This window comes from Schistocerca americana, chromosome 1 (assembly GCF_021461395.2).
Source record: "Schistocerca americana isolate TAMUIC-IGC-003095 chromosome 1, iqSchAmer2.1, whole genome shotgun sequence".
Taxonomy (NCBI): Eukaryota; Metazoa; Arthropoda; class Insecta; order Orthoptera; family Acrididae; genus Schistocerca; species Schistocerca americana.
This window is the reverse complement of record NC_060119.1, coordinates 763797789-763816875: the sequence shown is the minus strand read 5'-3', so window position 1 is coordinate 763816875 and position 19087 is coordinate 763797789. Positions and strand designations below refer to the sequence as shown.

At 38.8% G+C, this 19087-nt stretch overlaps 1 protein-coding gene across 8 annotated transcripts in view; it reads left to right on the top strand.

The window, feature by feature from the left end:
* The window catches only part of LOC124611756 (diacylglycerol kinase theta), a 713198-nt gene that overhangs the window by 577892 nt on the left and 116219 nt on the right, over positions 1-19087 (top strand). For all 8 annotated transcript variants that reach the window (XM_047140277.1, XM_047140271.1, XM_047140276.1 and 5 more), the window contains one exon: positions 5917-6065. In XM_047140277.1, the coding sequence (XP_046996233.1) occupies positions 5917-6065 (149 nt within the window). The remainder of the gene's footprint in view (positions 1-5916; positions 6066-19087) is intronic.

Sequence of the window (19087 nt, the reverse complement as noted above, 5' to 3'; positions counted from 1 at the left end):
GACTACATTCCATTATCCTCGTTTTGTTTTTGTTGATGTTCATCTTATATTCTCCTTTCAAGACACTGTCCGTTCCATTCAACTGCTCTTCCAAGTCCTCTCCCGTCTCTGACAGAATGACAATGTCATCGGCAAACCTCAAAGTTTTTATTTCTTCTCCATGGATTTTAATACCTACTCCGAATTTTTCTTTTGTTTCCTTTACTGCTTGCTCAATATACAGATTGAATAACATCGGGGAGAGACTACAACCCTGTCTTACTCCCTTCCCAACCACAGCTTCCCTTTCATGTCCCTCGACTCTTATAACTGCCATCTGGTTTCTGTACAAATTGTAAATAGCCTGCCGCACCCTGTATTTTGCCCCTGCCACCTTTAGAGTTTGAAAGAGAGTATTCCAGTCAACATTGTCAAAAGCTTTCTCTAAGTCTACAAATGCTAGAAACGTAGGTTTGCCTTTCCTTAATCTTTCTTCTAAGATAAGTCGTAAGGTCAGTATTGCCTCGCGTGTTCCAGTGTTTCTACGGAACCCAAACTGATCTTCCCCGAGGTCGGCTTCTACTAGTTTTTCCATTCGTCTGTAAAGAATTCGTGTTAGTATTTTGCAGCTGTGGCTTATTAAACTAATTGTTCGGTAATTTTCACATCTGTCAACACCTGCTTTCTTTGGGATTGGAATTATTATATTCTTCTTGAAGTCTGAGGGTATTTCGCCTGTTTCATACATCTTGCTCACCAGATGGTAGAGTTTTGTCAGGACTGGCTCTCCCAAGGCCGTCAGTAGTTCCAATGGAATGTTGTCTACTCCCGGGGCCTTGTTTCGACTCATGTCTTTCAGAGCTCTGTCAAACTCTTCACGCAGTATCGTATCTCCCATTTCATCTTCATCTACATCCTCTTACATTTCCATAATATTGTCCTCAAGTACATCACCCTTGTATAGACCCTCTATATACTCCTTCCACCTTTCTGCTTTCCCTTCTTTGCTTAGAACTGGGTTTCCGTCTGAGCTCTTGATATTCATACAAGTCGTTCTCTTATCTCCAAAGGTGTCTTTAATTTTCCTGTAGGCAGTATCTATCTTACCCCTAGTGAGATAAGTCTCTACCTCCTTACATTTGTCCGCTAGCCATCCCTGCTTAGCGATTTTGCACTTCCTGTCGATCTCATTTTTGAGACGTTTGTATTCCTGCATTTTTATATTTTCTCCTTTCATCAATTAAATTCAATATTTCTTCTGTTACCCAAGGATTTCTACTAGTCCTCGTCTTTTTACCTACTTGATACTCTGCTGCCTTCACTATTTCATCCCTCAAAGCTACCCATTCTTCTTCTACTGTATTTCTTTCCCCCATTCCTGTCGATTGTTCCCTTATGCTCTCCCTGAAACTCTGTACAACCTCTGGTTCTTTCAGTTTATCCAGGTCCCATCTCCTTAAATTCCCACCTTTTTGCAGTTTCTTCAGTTTTAATCTACAGGTCATAACCAATAGATTGTGGTCAGAGTCCACATCTGCCCCTGGAAATGTCTTACAATTTAAAACCTGGTTCCTAAATCTCTGTCTTACCATTATATAATCTATCTGATACCTTTTAGTATCTCCAGGGTTCTTCCATGTATACAACCTTCTTTCATGGTTCTTAAACCAAGTGTTAGCTATGATTATGTTGTGCTCTGTGCAAAATTCTACCAGGCGGCTTCCTCTTTCATTTCTTAGCCCCAATCCATATTCACCCACTACGTTTCCTTCTCTCCCTTTTCCTACACTTGAATTCCAGTCACCCATGACTATTAAATTTTCGTCTCCCTTCACTATCTGAATAATTTCTTTTATTTCATCATACATTTCTTCAATTTCTTCGTCATCTGCAGAGCTAGTTGGCACATAAACTTGTACTACTGTAGTAGGTGTGGGCTTCGTATCTATCTTGGCCACAATAATGCGTTCACTATGCTGTTTGTAGTAGCTTACCCGCATTCCTATTTTCTATTCATTATTAAACCTACTCCTGCATTACCCCTATTTGATTTTGTGTTTATAACCCTGTAGTCACCTGACCAGAAGTCTTGTTCCTGCTGCCACCTAACTTCACTGATTCCCACTATATCTAACTTTAACCTATCCACTTCCCTTTTTAAATTTTCTAACCTACCTGTCCGATTAAGGGATCTGACATTCCACGCTCCGATCCGTAGAACGCCAGTTTTCTTTCTCCTGATAACGACATCCTCTTGAGTAGTCCCCGCCCGGAGATCCGAATGGGGGACTATTTTATCTCCGGAATATTTTACCCAAGAGGACGCCATCATCATTTAATCATACAGTAAAGCTGCATGCCCTCGGGAAAAGTTACGGCTGTAGTTTCCCCTTGCTTTCAGCCGTTTGCAGTACCAGCACAGCAAGGCCGTTTTGGTTATTGTTACAAGGCCAGATCAGTCAATCATCCAGACTGTTGCCCTTGCAACTACTGAAAAGGCTGCTGCCCCTCTTCAGGAACCACACGTTTGTCTGGCCTCTCAACAGATACCCCTCCATTGCTATCTGTATCGCTGAGGCACGCAAGCCTTCCCACCAACGGCAAGGTCCATGGTTCATGGGGGGGAGGAATGGAATGTAGTCAAATCAAAATGAATGTAGTCAAATCAAATCAAGTGAAGCTGCAGGAATTAGATTAGGAAGTGAGAAACTGAAAGTAGTTGATGGGTTTTGCTATTTGGGCAGTAAAATAATGAATGATGGCTGAAGTAGAGAGAATATAAAATGTAGACTGGCAGTGGCAAGAAAATCATTTCTGTAGAAGAGAAATGTGTTAACATTGAATATAGATTTAAGTGTTAGGAAGTCTTTTCTGAAAATATTTGTATGAGATGTAGCCATGAATGGAAGTGAAACATGGATGATAAACAATTTAGATAAGAAGAGGATAGAAGCTTTTGAAATGTGGTGATACAGAAGACTGCTGAAGATTGGATGGATAGATCATGTAACTAATAAGGAGATACTGGATAGAATTGGGGGGAGGGGTAAAGAATTTTGGCACAACTTGACTAGAAGAAGGGATCAGTTGATATGACACATTCTGAGACATCAAGGGATCACCAGTTTAGTATTGGAGAAAATTGTGGAGGGTAAAAATCATAAAGGGGGACCAAGAGATGAATATGGTAAGCAGATTCAGAAGATCTAAGTTGCAGTAGTTATTCAGAGATGAAGAAGCTTGCACAGGATAGAGTATCATCAAACCAGTCTCTGAACTGAAGACCACAGCAACAACAACATATCCTTAAATCCTTATAGTAAGGTACCTTTGTTGGTAACCTGTATACTGTTAGTACTACGAGCTCGCGTGTTTCCTCATCTACTTTTGTGGCACAACATTCAAACATATATAGCTTTACCCCCATGCTTCTTATTGGTTCTGCGTAATATGATATTAGCTTGTATCCATCATGATGAATCTGTTGAGTTTCAGTGACTTCCACATGATGTTCTAATATGCATAAGATCACTGACATTTCATTTATACTTTCGTTTTCCTGAATAGTTATGAGAAGTTTCTACTTTTTGTTTTTTGCGCTTCTAATGTTGTGATGGAGGAGGCTAAATGCTTCTTCTTTAATGTCAATGGCTTTCTTCAGGTTGCAGTATTTTGTTGTAATAGAGCTGTTTTCGCTGTGAGTATATTTATTCTTACGCTCTGTCTTTGAAATGAATTTGTCCTAAAAATTCTAGTGAACACATTGGAAATCACTGAGATAGTAAGTATACTGACTGCTTTGATCAGATTGGATGATCCTGACCAAATGCATTCAAATGTAAACTACGCCACGTATGTGCTACTGAGTGACAGACAGTGCATAAATCAAATCTGTGTGTGAGCATTTCTCTCCTGCGAGTGATTTTCCGAGCTCTGTATTAATACATTCCATAAAACTTTGAGTCAGGGCTTGTCATACCGTTCAGATAGCAGCACGATCTTCACACTAATATGAGAAGCATTTGCAGTAGTGCATCTATATAATTAAAGTTACAGTCCAAACTGCTACTTGCACTCCCTAGTATTATGACGTGGTACTTCCCAAGTTCCGCCCACAAAGAGTCTGAAACACAGGTGACATCACTGAAGTCTGCACTTAGCTTAAAAACACTAGCTATGTAGTAATCAGTTCCCAAAGAGTTCTGAATGACTTCTGACATTTGACTCCTGTGGCTAAACCCAGCAATAAGACATTGGTCTTCTTAAAACTTTTCTTATTACACTTAGCTTGCACCTTATTCCCTATACTATCAGATTGGCGTGGAACTTCTCAGAGAGAGCTATACTGAGGCAATCAGACTTGCAATGTCTCCTTCATTTTTTCACAGATTTGAAAGATTTGGTTATAATACTTTCTTCTGGTCTAGACCTAAAGTTACTACTGCAAACTACAGAATGCAAAGCTAATAATTAAGGATGGACCAACAGAGACTAATTATTCTTGTGCCACTGCCAAAGCAGATCAAAGTTTCAAGGATTGCTCATTTTCTTGTATTGTGTAGGTACTGAGCTACATCATTTTACTCTCAACTAACCTTCTCTTTGAACATCAGGTCTAAAAAAAAGTTTTGTGTACTGACTTTTTAGTATATATAGTGATCTCAACTTTGCTTGGCTAAGAAATTGGTTTCTCTGGTAGTTTATTCTGTTAAATTTTGAAAATAAACTTTTTGAGATGGGAAAATACAAATTTTGATGTGGCTGGCTTGAAAAGACAGATAATTTGAAAAGTAAAGTCTCTGTGTGGGGGAAAAGATTTAGTGAAAGTGAACTATTTTTCAGAGTGTGTTGCTGTATTAATTTTGAGACAAATGTTTTTCAAGCCATTTTTTACCACTCACATTCAACAAAATGTAAGTGTAATTTCAAAATTAAATGTGGATTGCATCAGTTACATTTAGATTACATCAGTTGCATTTAGAACTTTCAGATCAGAGTTTCAAGTTTAGTATATGTGCCAACAATACAGATGTTAAGTACCAATGTTAGTTCCACCACAGCTAAATTCATTTGGACAACAAAATCAGTGATTTCCAGTTGCTCTGTGAATTTTTCAAATTATATCTGTAATGTTTTTAAGAAGATGTTTCCTGATACTCTTCCCGAACATTTTTCACTTTTGTTAAGAAAATTAGATACCTAATGATGATGGACTGGCACCATATGTCAGGGAAAATATGTTAGCAGAAGCATTTTCATCACATTACATGATGAGTTTCATTGACACCATTACATTTCAGGTGGAGAGTTTTCCATAAATAAACGCTTTATGTTGGAATCAGATGGACCTAACAGAAGTAAAACAGTTTTTTATGCAATTAAATATTTATGTGTAGGAGACCTGAGGCAGACAGCTTATTAACATCAAAACTTGTGATATTCGTATAGTGAATAATGCCTGTTTAAAGGCTTTGGAGCGTTTAGTTTGAGAAGAATCTGAATTTCTGGTCAGTACTTACAATTACTTTGAGTGATGGCCTGTTCACTTGGAAGAATTTGAAGCAAGTCTAAGTTTAACATACTAGATTACAAGTTTTTGAGGCATACAACCACAAGGTGGCTTTCTTTAGGACCTTAGGAATTACATTAGAGGCTTTACACGCATAGCAAAACTTTAATAGGAACACAGTTAGATTTTTTCCTCATTTTTGATTTACTATTGTCTGGATCTTAGGATCATCAGCGAGCCATTCCTTAATTGTAACCTGTTAAGGGTTATCTTTCAGAATGTATATAACTGCACAGTCTGTATACAGTTTTAAAATTTAGAGATTTTCATTGTAGAGACCACATTTTATGGAATGAAAAAGTTATTTAAACTCCATGAAAAAAAAAAAAACAGATGTTTTTATAATTTCATTAATATTTAAATTGCAGGTTATATGTGTTCCGTCATATCAAGGACTACAAAATTCTTGTTTGTGGTGGTGATGGGACAATCGGCTGGGTACTACAGTGTTTGGACAATGTTGGCCAGGATAGTGAGTGCTCATCCCCTGCATGTGCTATTGTGCCACTGGGTACAGGTGAGTTTTTTGTTGGTGAACAAATAATTGACTAATAAATCTTCAAAAGTAAATATCTACTATTTGTCATTCTTTCTGTTTCTGCCAGTGTCTGATTTTGCACACTGTTATTGCATTTCATTGATGAAACTAAAGGTAAATAAAGCTGTTGGCTTTGATGGCATACATCTGGAGATTCTTAAAACCATTAGACTTAAAACAAAATTGTGTTCCAGTGAGATTCAGAGGACTGAAAAATTACCAGAGTTTTTCAAACTGGGTAATGTAATTGCCATCCTGAAACCAGGTGGAGAAAAAACAGTTACTTCTCGCTACCGACCGATATCGCCATTCCTCATGAACTAAAAGCTGTAAGAAAGGCTTGTACTAAATCACAGTCAAGAGGCCACTGAAAGAGGTAGCTTTAGGAAACATCAAAGCTGCTGTGGCCAAGTCTTAACAGTGACAACTCTAATAGTAGCTGGATTTCAATAAGGTCTCAAGTAAGCTTCAGATTTTGTGCAGCTTATGACACTGTGCAGAGGGAGGAATTGATCTCAAAGTTTTGAAGTTTATTGAAATCTTCTCGTGTCAAAAGCTAGCGTTTTTAGTGAACAATATGCTCTCTGATACTCGCTTTAAGGTGTTCCTGAATGGATAATCTAGCAGATAGAAGACTCTGATCCATTCTATCAAAATCCTGTATGTAAATGACCTACCATTAGTCTTCCAGAGTAAAAATATTATATGCTATGAAAATTTGTTGACAAATGATCTAATGAATTTGGGTGATTACTTTCATAAATGAAGACTTTATACTAACCCAAATAAAACTGAGTTTACTGCATGTGACTTTTGATGGAACCGCTGTAGCCCTTAACTACAATCCAATAATCAAGGAATCACTTTGCCCCTGATATTCTAACCACAGTCCACCAAGCTTTGTGAGAAACTTGATATGCTAAGAGTGGCGGAAGCAGGTGGGTTGTGTATGTAATACTCTACATTCTGCTGCACTCACTCTTGTGTATTCTGCATATGAATATTGCCCTGCTGTATGGGAAAACAGCACCCACACAACACAGATACATTTGCAGCTTAATAAAGCCATGAGAGTTTACACTGATAACATTAGATCTACTCCAATTAAGTGATTACCTGTTCTTCAGTAATACTTTTCCGCAAGACCTAAGGAGGAAAGCAGATAAGGTAAACTTGGTCAAGGTCACGTCTCATAAGAAATCTCCCTTGTATGGTGACCTGCAAGATCAACCAACAACTTATCTTAAAACATGCAAACCACCCCAGATTAATTCAAAAATTACCAGTTCTTTCGATGTGACATCCGAGTGGTGACAATGATGGAATGAACATGCACCCAATAATGTTCACCTGGTACAACGTCCAACAAGGAAGGTTGAGGCACTCCAACTACCACACCTAACCTGGGTAAAGCTGGACTACATTAAGATGGGCCAAGGGAGATGTGATCACACTGTAAAGAAATGTGCTTTCCATCCATCTCCTGACTGTGGAGCAGAAGTGCAAACAATAGATCACATTATTAAGGAGTGCCCACTTTGAGCATTTTCTGTGGACTGGTTATCAAATTTGGACATTTCCATTTACAGTAGATACTTATGTGTACTTGTAAAACCATACAAAATGTATGCGCTCGCGCACACGCGTGCGGGGCGCGCGCGCCCACACACACACACACACACACACACACACACACACACACATTGAAGAACCAAAGAAACTGGTACACCTGCCTAATATTGTGTAGGACCCTCTGAGCACGGTGAAATGCCGCAACACGGCGTGGTATGGACTCGACTAACGTCTGAAGTAGTGCTGGAGGGAATTGACACCATGAATCCTGCAGGACTGTCCATAAATCCATACGAGTACAAGGGGGCAGAGATATCTTCTAAACAGCACGTTGCAAGGCATCCCAGATATGCTCAATAATATTCATGCGTGGGAGTTTGGTGGCCGGTGGAAGTGTTTAAATTCAGAAGAGTGTTCCAGAGCCACTCTGTAACAATTTTGGACATGTGGGGTGTCCCACTGTCCTGCTGGAATTGCCCAAATCCATCAGAATGCACAACGGACATGATTGGATGCAGGTGATGAGACAGGATGCTTACATACGTGTCACCTGTCAGAGTCATATGTATACGTATCGGGGGTCCCATGTCACTCCAACTGCACATGCCCCACACCATTACAGAGCTTCCATCAGCTTGAACAGTCCCCTGCTCACATGCAGAGTACACGGATTCAAGAGATTGCCTCCATATCCGTACACGTCTATCCACTTGATACAACTTGAAATGAGGCTTGTCTGACCAGGCAACATGTTCCCAGTCATCAACAGTCCAATGTTGGTGTTGATGGGCTCAGGCATGGCATAAAGCTTTGTGTTGTGCAGCCATCAAGGGTACATGAGTGGGCCTTCTGCTCTGAAAGCCTTTTATGTTTCATTGAATGATTCACACGCTGACAATTGTTGGTGACTCAGCATTAAGATCTGCAGCAATTTGTAGTTAGGTTGCACTTCTGTCATGTTGAACAGTTCTCTTCAGTTGAGTTGGTCCTGATCTTGCAGGATCTTTTTCTGGCTGCAGCGATGTTGGAGATTTGATGGTTTACCAGATTCCTGATATTCATGGTATACTCATGAATTGGTCATACAGGAAAATCAACACTTCATCGCTACCTTGGAAATGCCTGTCCCATCGCTTGTGTGCCGACTATAACACCGACAAGTTCAAACTCACTTTAATCTTGAGAACCCACCATTGTAGCAGCAGTAACCGATATAAGGACTGCGCCAGACACTTGTTGTCTTATATAGGTGTTGCCGACCACAGCGCCGTGTTCTGCCTGTTTACATATCTCTGTATTTGAATACGCATGCCTATACCAGTTTCATTGGCACTTTGGTGTACATTGATAAAACTGATTTTTTGATCTCATTTCCCCTTTTTATTTTATTTTATTTGCTTCTTATTCCTTAAATGTATTTATTACATTTAAGTTAAGAGGGCTTGCTGCAAGTCCTGTTGTTTCTTAATTTAGCTGTTGTATTAAGGCTTTTTCGTATGTTGTACAGTAGCAGTGTATGAATTTCCTGTTGTAACATATTTTGATCTTTACAGTATTTTTGGTTTATGAACAGTTTGTTATTACATCCAGCATTGTCATCAAATATCATGTCTCCATGCTCGTTGTCAAATATGTGGGATTTAGGAAGCCTGCTCGCTAGACAAACATTCAAACAAATTCATTTAATGAGTATTATTACAAAAAAGTAAATGACAATACTTAACTTTGACAATTACACAGAAATGTCAAAAGCAAAGGGCATCATACAAAATAAGCAATCACCTCAGTATAAGAGTTCCCAAGTCTGTGTCACACAGAGCATACAAGTGAAGTAACAAGCGTTGACGCTTCTATCCAAGTCACTAGTCTTGAAGGCACTATTCAACTGGGCGTCGCCATTCAGTCGCGGTGCTGAAGTCCTCTTCATTTGACTTGACACCATAATATTTGTTATTTCCTAAGAAAACTTTTGGAAAAATTTTGATCATTTTTTTCTTTTGTCAGACTCTTTTGGCATTGTTTATCTATTGGAAACATCATTGTCTTTGATATTTTTGAGTAGCTGAAGTGGTAAGATGGCTTAGTGGATGGCCCATCAAAAACTGAACACAGATCAAGCATCTAAGAAGTTGTACTAAGCTGCGAAAAAAATCACAGTAGAAACAGTGAATGGTTGAAGAACAAGAAGTGCAATATAGAGCATCCTAAATCAGCAACTATGTTGTGGTTAAGTAGTGACGGTGCTCAAGCCATGCGGGCAAGCCGTGTTCAAATCTTTCTCGTACCCATCTTGTGGTGTTGCAGTTCTTTTGTTATGTCCGTGCTTGCTACAAAATGGGAAGAGAAATTCTGCCTTATGCGAGACACTGTTTTTCTGTTTTGTTTCACCCAGACAAGTTTCAGCACATTTAGTGCTATCTTCAGTGGATTATTTTTATTTTCTAACTGTGAAATTGTTGTTACACATTAACATTTAATGAAACTTTTGGTACATAATATTTATAATTGTGAATGAATAATTGTTGTAAAATATTATGCACTATGTGTTGTTTATAACATTATGTCAAAGTTCTGTTTATAAGTAATTGGCAAAAAGAATGGATGTATGCATTAGTTTACATACCTTATATGATACTACTGGACATTTATTTTGGTAGCTATTCTGCTACACAATCTACAACTTCTCATCTGCAAATAGCAAAACATAATTTTCATTTTTCTGTTTATTATGCATTTACAAACAGAAATGAGTACATATCACGTTTTTCATGAGTAACTCATGGTTTTGATATTGTGATGCTTTCTCATATGTTGTTGCTGAAGTGAACAAGTCAGATTTCGTGACCTATGGCCGCTTGACACTGCACTTTCTCCAATTTTTGAAAACTTAGGCAGAGTTTTCACTGCCATTACATGTTGTTGTAGCTGTGTAATATTCATTTGCTTCATAGTGCGTTTGGCTGGGTGAGGGGCATGAGTTTCAATTTCAAGTGTATTTGGCAACTGTGGTGTTTGGTTCGTATGTGTGTGTGTGTGTGTGTGTGTGTGTGTGTGTGTGTGTGTGTGTGTGTTCAGGACTGGGGCAGAGAGAGAGAGAGAGAGAGAGATAGGGAAGGAGGGAGAATGAATTCCCCCCCATGAGTAGTTTTGGTGGTGTGGGTGTTATTTGTATAGTTCTGCTATTGTGGCGAAGAGGGTTTTATTGCACAGTGATATGTATTCATTGAGTACTCTCTTTCCTTGGGCTATAGTTTTTTGATGAGATAGTTTTATTCTATTGTTAATTTTTGGTATTAGCTGCTATTAGTTTTAAGTATGTGTAAATCAGTTTCAATGTTTGTTGGGTGGTGATTGTGTGCTATCAGGTGGTCTGCAAATGTTGAGTGTGAGCTATTGCTTTTCAGTGCTCTGAGGTGTTCTGTGTACCTGGTTCTGAAATTCCTTTATGTTTGGCCCACATATACAGATTGACAGCAGTTGCAAGTAAGTTGGTATGTACCGGACTGGCTGTATTTGTTAGTGTTGGTGGTATTTCTCCCAAGTCTGCTTTGTATTGTGTTGTTGGTTCTGTATGCTATGTTGAGTCCTTGTTTCTACAGTGTATTAGTTTGTATGTCATCATGTGCCATTTGTAGCTTACTGTCTGCTGATTTGTTGTGTGTTGTGTTGTGTTTGTTTGTGTGTATGTGTTTCATGGTTATGTGTTGTTTGTTTCGATATTTTGTGGTTTCTTTTCTCTACACTCTTTGCATCATATCCATTCTTCTGTGCAGTTTGTTTTATTGTGTTCAGTCCTTGTATGTATTCATGTTTGTTCATGGGTATTTTGTTCAGTCTGTGTAGTAAATATTTGAAGCTGGCTTCTTTGTGTGTTATGGGGTGATTGAATTGGTTATGAATAATGGTGCTGGTGATTGTGGGTTTTCTGTAGATTGTGAATTCATGTCTGTTGTTTCTTTTGTGTGTGGTGAGATCTAAAAAATTCAGTTTTTCAACTGTTTGTGTTTCAATGGTGAACTGTATTTGTGGGTGGATGGAGTTTATGTTGTCATGACCTTCTTTTATGCGAGGCTGTGGTTCATCAATTAAGCAAATTATGTCTTCTACATATCTGTACCGATATTATTATTTTATACTGTTTTGGTATTACTACTTTGTTAAAGATTTGTTTTTCTATCTGTTTGAGGAAAATGTCAGCTAGGAGGCCACTGATTGGGGATCCCATGGGTAGTCCATCTTGTTGAGAGTAAAATCTGTTGTTGAATGTGAAGTAGTTTTGCTCTGTGATGAGCCTGAGGATGGCTGATATTTCTTGTATGTTTGTTGTGAGTATGTTTCCCTGTAGTTGGAGGTTTCTTTCTATGATGTTCGTGGTTTCTTCATTTGGGATGTGTATGTGAATGGAAATTATGTCAAATGAAATCAGTATTACTGTGTTTGGTATGTTTTCATTTCTTACTTTTTCTATTAAGTTACTTGAGTTCTCAAGACTTCTGTTTTCAGTGTATTTGTATACTGTCTGTAGCAGAGTGTGTATGTGTTTGGCTAAGTAGTATGTTGGTGCTTTGGTAAAGTTTATCAATGGATGTATAGGTACTCTGGGTTTGTGAACTTTAGGCAATGATTTTTGGATGGGGGCCTTGGGATCTTTTGGTATATTTTTTTTTTTTAAATCTGTGTTTCTGTGAAAATTGTTTCTATGTTTACAGGGTTTTCTGTAACTTACTTTGGAATCGGTTTGTTAGATCACTTCTTAACTCTGTGATTTTGTGACATTTTCCTCAATCACATAAAAAAAACAAATCTTTCCAAAATGTTAATACCAAAACAGTTGTTCTTGTTGCGGCCTTCAGTCCTGAAACTGGTTTGATGCAACTCTCCATGCTACTCTATCCTGTGCAAGCTTCTTCAGCTCCCAGTACTTACTGCAACCTACGTCCTTCTGAATCTGCTTAGTGTATTCATCTCTTGGTCTCCCTCTACGATTTTTACCATCCACGATGCCCTCCAATGCTAAATTTGTGATCCCCTGATGCCTCAGAACATGTCCTACCAACCGGTCCCCTCTTCTTGTCAAGTTGTGCCACAAACTCCTCTTCTCCCCAATTCTATTCAATACCTCCACATTAGTTATGTGATCTACCCATCTAATCTTCAGCATTCTTCTGTAGCACCACATTTCGAAGGCTTCTATTCTCTTCTTGTCCAAACTATTTATTGTCAATGTTTCACTTCCATACATGGCTACACTCTATACAAATACTTTCAGAAACGACTTCGTGACACTTAAATTTATACTCGATGTTAACAAATTTCTCTTCTTCAAAAACGCTTTCCTTGCCATTGCCAGTCTATATTTTATATCCTCTCTGCTTCGACCATCATCAGTTATTTTGCTCCCCAAATAGAAAAACTCCTTTACTACTTTAAGTGTCTCATTTCCTAATCTAATTCCCTCAGCATCACCCGAGTTAATTCGACTACATTCCATTATCCTCGTTTTGCTTTTGTTGATGTTCATCGTATATCCACCTTTCAAGACACTGTCCATTCCATTCAACTGCTCTTCCAAGTCCTTTGCTGTCTCTGACAGAATGACAAAGTCATCAGCAAACCTCAAAGTTTTTATTTCTTCTCCATGGATTTTAATACCTACACCGAATTTTTCTTTTGTTTCCTTTACTGCTTGCTCAATATAAAGATTGAATAACATTGGGGAGAGGCTACAACCCTGTCTCACTCCTTTCCCAACCACTGCTTCCCTTTCATGTCCATCGACTCTTATAACTGCCATCTGGTTTCTGTACAAATTATAAATAGCCTTTCACTCCCTGTATTTTACCCCTGCCCCCTTAGGATTTGAAAGAGAGTATTCCAGTCAACATTGTCAGAAGCTTTCTCTAAGTCTACAAATGCTAGAAACGTAGGTTTGCCTTTCCTTAATCTTTCTTCTAAGATGAGTCATAAGGTCAGTATTGCCTCACGTGTCCCAACATTTCTACGGAATCCAAACTGATCTTCCCTGAGGTCGGCTTCTACCAGTTTTTCCATTCGTCTGTAAAGAATTCGCGTTAGTATTTTGCAGCTGTCACTTATTAAACTGATAGTTCAGTAATTTTCACATCTGTCAACACCTGCTTTCTTTGGGATTTGAATTATTATATTCTTCTTGAAGTCTGAGGGTGTTCGCCTGTCTCATGCATCTTGCTCACCAGATAATAGAGTTCTGCCAGGACTGGCTCTCCCAAGGCCGTCAGTAATTCTAATGGAATGTTGTCTACTCCCGGGGCCTTGTTTCGACTAAGGTCTTTCAGTGCTCTGTCAAACTCTTCACACGGTATCATATCTCCCATTTCATCTTCATCTACATCCTCCTCCATTTCAATAATATTGTCCGCAAGTACATCGCCCTTGTATACACCCTCTATATACTCCTTCCACCTTTCTGCTTTCCCTTCTTTGCTTAGAACTGGGTTTCCATCTGAGCTCTTGATATTCATACAAGTGGCTCTCTTTTCTCCAAAGGTCTCTTTAATTTTCCTGTAGGCAATATCTATCTTACCCCTAGTGAGATAAGCCTCTACATCCTTACATTTAGCCTCTACATCCTTACATTTGTCCTCTAGCCATCCCTGCATAGCCATTTTGCACTTCCTGTCAATCTCATTTTTGAGACATTTGTATTCCTTTTTGCCTGCTTCATTTACTGCATTTTTATATTTTCTCCTTTCATCAATTAAATTCAATATTTCTTCTGTTACCCAAGGATTTCTACTAGCCCTCGCCTTTTTACCTACTTGAGCTTCTGCTGCCGTCACTACTTCATCCCTCAAAGCTACCCATTCTTCTTCTACTGTATTTCTTTCTCCCATTCCTGCCATTTGTTCCCTTACGCTCTCCCTGAAACTCTGTACAACCTCTGGTTTAGTCAGTTTATCCAGGTCCCATCTCCTTAAATTCCCACCTTTTTACAGTTTCTTCAGTTTTAATCTACAGTTCATAAGCAATAGACTGTGGTCAGAGTCCACATCTGCTCCTGGAAATGTCTTACAATTTAAAACCTGGTTCCTAAATCTCTGTCTTACCATTATATAATCTATCTGAAATCTGTCAGTATCTCCAGGCTCCTTCCATGTATACAACCTTCTTTTATGGTTCTTGAACCAATTGTTAGCTATGATTAAGTTGTGCTCTGTGCAAAATTCTACCAGGCGGCTTCCTCTTTCATTTCTTACCCCCAATCCATATTCACCTACTATGTTTCCTTCTCTCCCTTTTCCTACTCTCAAATTCCAGTCACCCATGACTATTAAATTTTCGTCTCTCTTCACTACCTGAATAATTTCTTTTATCTCATCATACATTTCATCAAATTCTTCATCATCTGCAGAGCTAGTTGGCATACAAACTTGTACTACTGTAGTAGGCGTGGGCTTCGTGTCTATCTTGGCCACAATAATGCATTCACTATACTGTTTGTAGTAGCTTACCCGCACTCCTATTTTTTTATTCATTATTAAACCTACTCCTGCATTACCCCTATTCGAGTTTGTATTTATAACCCTGTATTCACCTGACCAAAAGTCTTGTTCCTCCCGCCACCGAACTTCACTAATTCCCACTATATCTAACTTTAACTTATCCATACCCCTTTTTAAATTTTCTAACCTACCTGCCCAATTAAGGGATCTGACATTCTATGCTCCGATCCGTAGAACGCCAGTTTTCCTTCTCCTGATAACGACATCCTCCTGAGTGGTCCCCACCTGGAGAATCGAATGGGGGACTATTTTACCTCCAGAATATTTTACCCAAGAGGACGCCATCATCATTTAACCATACAGTAAAACAGTACAAAATAATATATTGGTGCAGATATGTAGATGGCATTATTTGCTTAATTGATGAACCACAGCCTCGCATTAAAGAAGATCGTGACAATGTATTCTCCATCCACCCACAAATACAGTTCACCATTGAAACACAAACAGATGAAAAACTTAATATCTTAGATCTCACCATACACAAAAGAAACAACAAACATGAATTCACAATCTACAGAAAACTCACAATCACCAGCACCATTATTCGTAACTAATCCAGTTACCCCATTACTCATAAAGAAGCCAGCTTCAGATATTTACTTCACAGACTGAAGAAAATACCCATGAACAAACATGATTACACACAAGAACTGAACACAATAAAACAAATTGCACAGGAGAATGGATATGATGCCAAGAGAGTAGACGAAATAAACCACAAAATACAAAAACAAACAACAATCACCATGAAACACACACAAAACATACACAACATAACACACAACAAATCAGCAGACAGTAAGCAGCAAATGGCACATGATGACATACAAACAACAAAGTCACACACAGGGTGGGTAATATACTAAAGAAACAAGGACTCAGCATAGCATACAGAACCAACAACACAATACAACACAGACTTGGAAGAAATACCACCAACACTGACAAATACAGCCAGTCCGGTATATACCAACTTACTTACAACTGCTGTCAATCTGTATATGTGGCCAAACATACCGGAGTTTCAGAACCAGGTACACAGAACACCTCAGAGCACTGAAAAGCAATAGCTCACACTCAACATTTCCTGACCACCTGATAGCACACAATCACCACCCAACAAACATTGAAACTGATTTACACATACTTTTCTTTTTTTAAGATGTCTGCTTTTGCAAAGATTACTATTTCATATACATACTGTACAAACAAGGTAGAGGCAGTATTTTCCAACTTTTAAAAAGAGGTCTACACTGTCACCACTAATGAGCTTGTGTTCTGAGTGCAAATTCTAATGATATATGTAATTGTATATCTAAAAACAAAGAAGATTTGACTTACCAAACGAAAGCACTGGCAGGTTGATAGACACACAAACAAACACAAACATACACACAAAAAAGGTAAGTCTTTCCGCTCCCGGGATTGGAATGACTCCTTACCCTCTCCCTTAAAACCCACATCCTTTCGTCTTTCCCTCTCCTTCCCTCTTTCCTGATGAAGCAGCCGTTGGTTGCGAAAGCTAGAATTTTGTGTGTATGTTTGTGTTTGTTTGTGTGTCTATCAACCTGCCAGCGCTTTCGTTTGGTAAGTCACATCTTCTTTATTTTTAGATATATTTTTCCCACGTGGAATGTTTTCCTCCATTATATAGATATATGTAATTGTATTTATTTAGATCCCCCTGAATGCATGCCTAAAAATTTTGTATTACTCTCATTTGAAACAATAAAAAAAATTGTCCTGAATCTCAGCATTGAACTCTTCACCACTGGTGTTGCAGTTTCCCAAAGAATTTCCTTAGTCTGTGACGTAATTAGAACATAAATCTCATGTGCAAAGAGCACTATGGTTCTGTTGTTTATTGTATTGGTCAAATCATTTACATGCGGTGGAAATAGGACTGGTCCCAGATCAGACCTTTGTGGGTCTCCATAATTCATTTTTAAAATATAATTTATATATTTTCTGTAATAATTAGATATTAACTGAATTTAATTGTCTTTGAATTTTATTTTGGTAATATTTTAGATTAGATTAGATTAATTATTCATTCCATAAACCCACAAAACAGGCGATCCTCCTTGGTGTGGAACATGTGATAATTGGGGTACAATTGGAACTACGGTTCAGAATGGCCTGTAATTCCATAATTACTTAACTTACACAGGAGACTGTCATGATCGAGAAACATACCAGATACACATATATCATCCATTGCTGTTAGTGCTTCATTTATAAAGGCGGGAATTGCTGACAAAGTTGACTTTCCATCTCAGAACTCATGTGTTGGGTCATTTATCAGCATTTCTTTATTTAAGAAAGCTGCAGAACTACTAAGGAACATTCTTTTCCTGAATTTTGCTACAGCCTGACAAAAATGAAATTGGCCTATAATTAACAGTTCAACATTTGGCACTCTTCTTATACAGAGGTGTTATTTCTGCAGTTTTTAGTCTGTTTTTGAAATACACCACCATCAAATGATGAATTTACTATGTCTACTAGCGTTCTACAATAGCTGCTGAGCTGGAAATGGTCCAATTGATAGGTAGTGTTAGAGACTTACACCATACAGGGTATCCATGTTGGACAGGTGCACAGGATGATCAATATTTACAGCTTTTGAGCCTAAGGGACAATGAACAATGGGTTGAGTGCTCCAGAACTGAGCTCAGCATTTGAAGAGGCTGCAGGATATCATGTATAACATCAATCTGTCACAAAATGATTACATGATTCAAATGTCCATTCCTGATGACCAGTGCGAGCAGCACTTCATACACCACAGCATGATGGTCTCCATCACAGATAGGCAAAAAATGCAGAAATGACTTCCCAGGATTGGCATCGGATGTTGTTTACAGATGAAACTTGGATCTGTTTGTACTCTGATAATCACAGAGGAGGTGTTTACAGACATCCTAGTTATAGTGAATGCCTCCAACACTGTGTCCCACAAGTGAAATAAGGTCATGGTGGAGTTATGTTCTGGGTTGGCATTACATGGGGCCACAGCACACCTCTCATGGTTGTTGAGGGCACTCTCACTGCTCTTTTATACAGGGACGAGATTATGCAGCCAACAATGAGCCCATATCAGCAACATTTTGATGACAATTTCATCTTGATGGATGATAACTCACATGCTCATTGTGCTGTTCTCATGAACATGTTCCTTCAACATGCTGGATCACAGAGTGAAGAGGCCAACCGGTTCCCCAGACATGCACCCAATCAAAGGTGGTATGGGGTTGATTAAAATGTGCTGTTTGTGGATGATGACAGTGACCAAGTACTCTCTGCAACTCATGCTGAATCAACATTGAAAAACTGGACAATTTGGACCATGGTTGGCTTGATGATTTCATGAATGGTATGCCACAAGGGATTAAAGCCTGCATCTGAGAAATGGGATGTTCCACTATCTATTGAAATTGCAGAAGAGTACTGTAGGGGGGAGGGCACAAAATGATTTTCTTTTATCTGGTGATCTGTAAACATTGCAAACAAATATACACACATAAAAAAAATTTTGCATCACCCCAGTTCCCAGAAATCCTGAAGATAGACGTTGACTGTGGATATTGTATCACAGACACATTCCCTTTGACGGTTCAGAGATGTCACTAAACCCGCCCAATGATGTAAACAACCACGCATGAGCAGCACCTATTAGACAGAGGGGTCCAGTAGCTGATCAGTTCCAGTCATTGCACCTGGAAGGAGGTGCACAGCTTGTGTTGTCTGTAGTTCAACCAAGCCTAGACGGTCAGTACCGGAGTTCGATCAAGTCCACATTGTTACTGTGTGCTAGGAAGGGATCTCAACAAGGGAAGTGTCCAGGCATCTTGGAGTGAACCAAAGCGATGTTGTTCGAACATG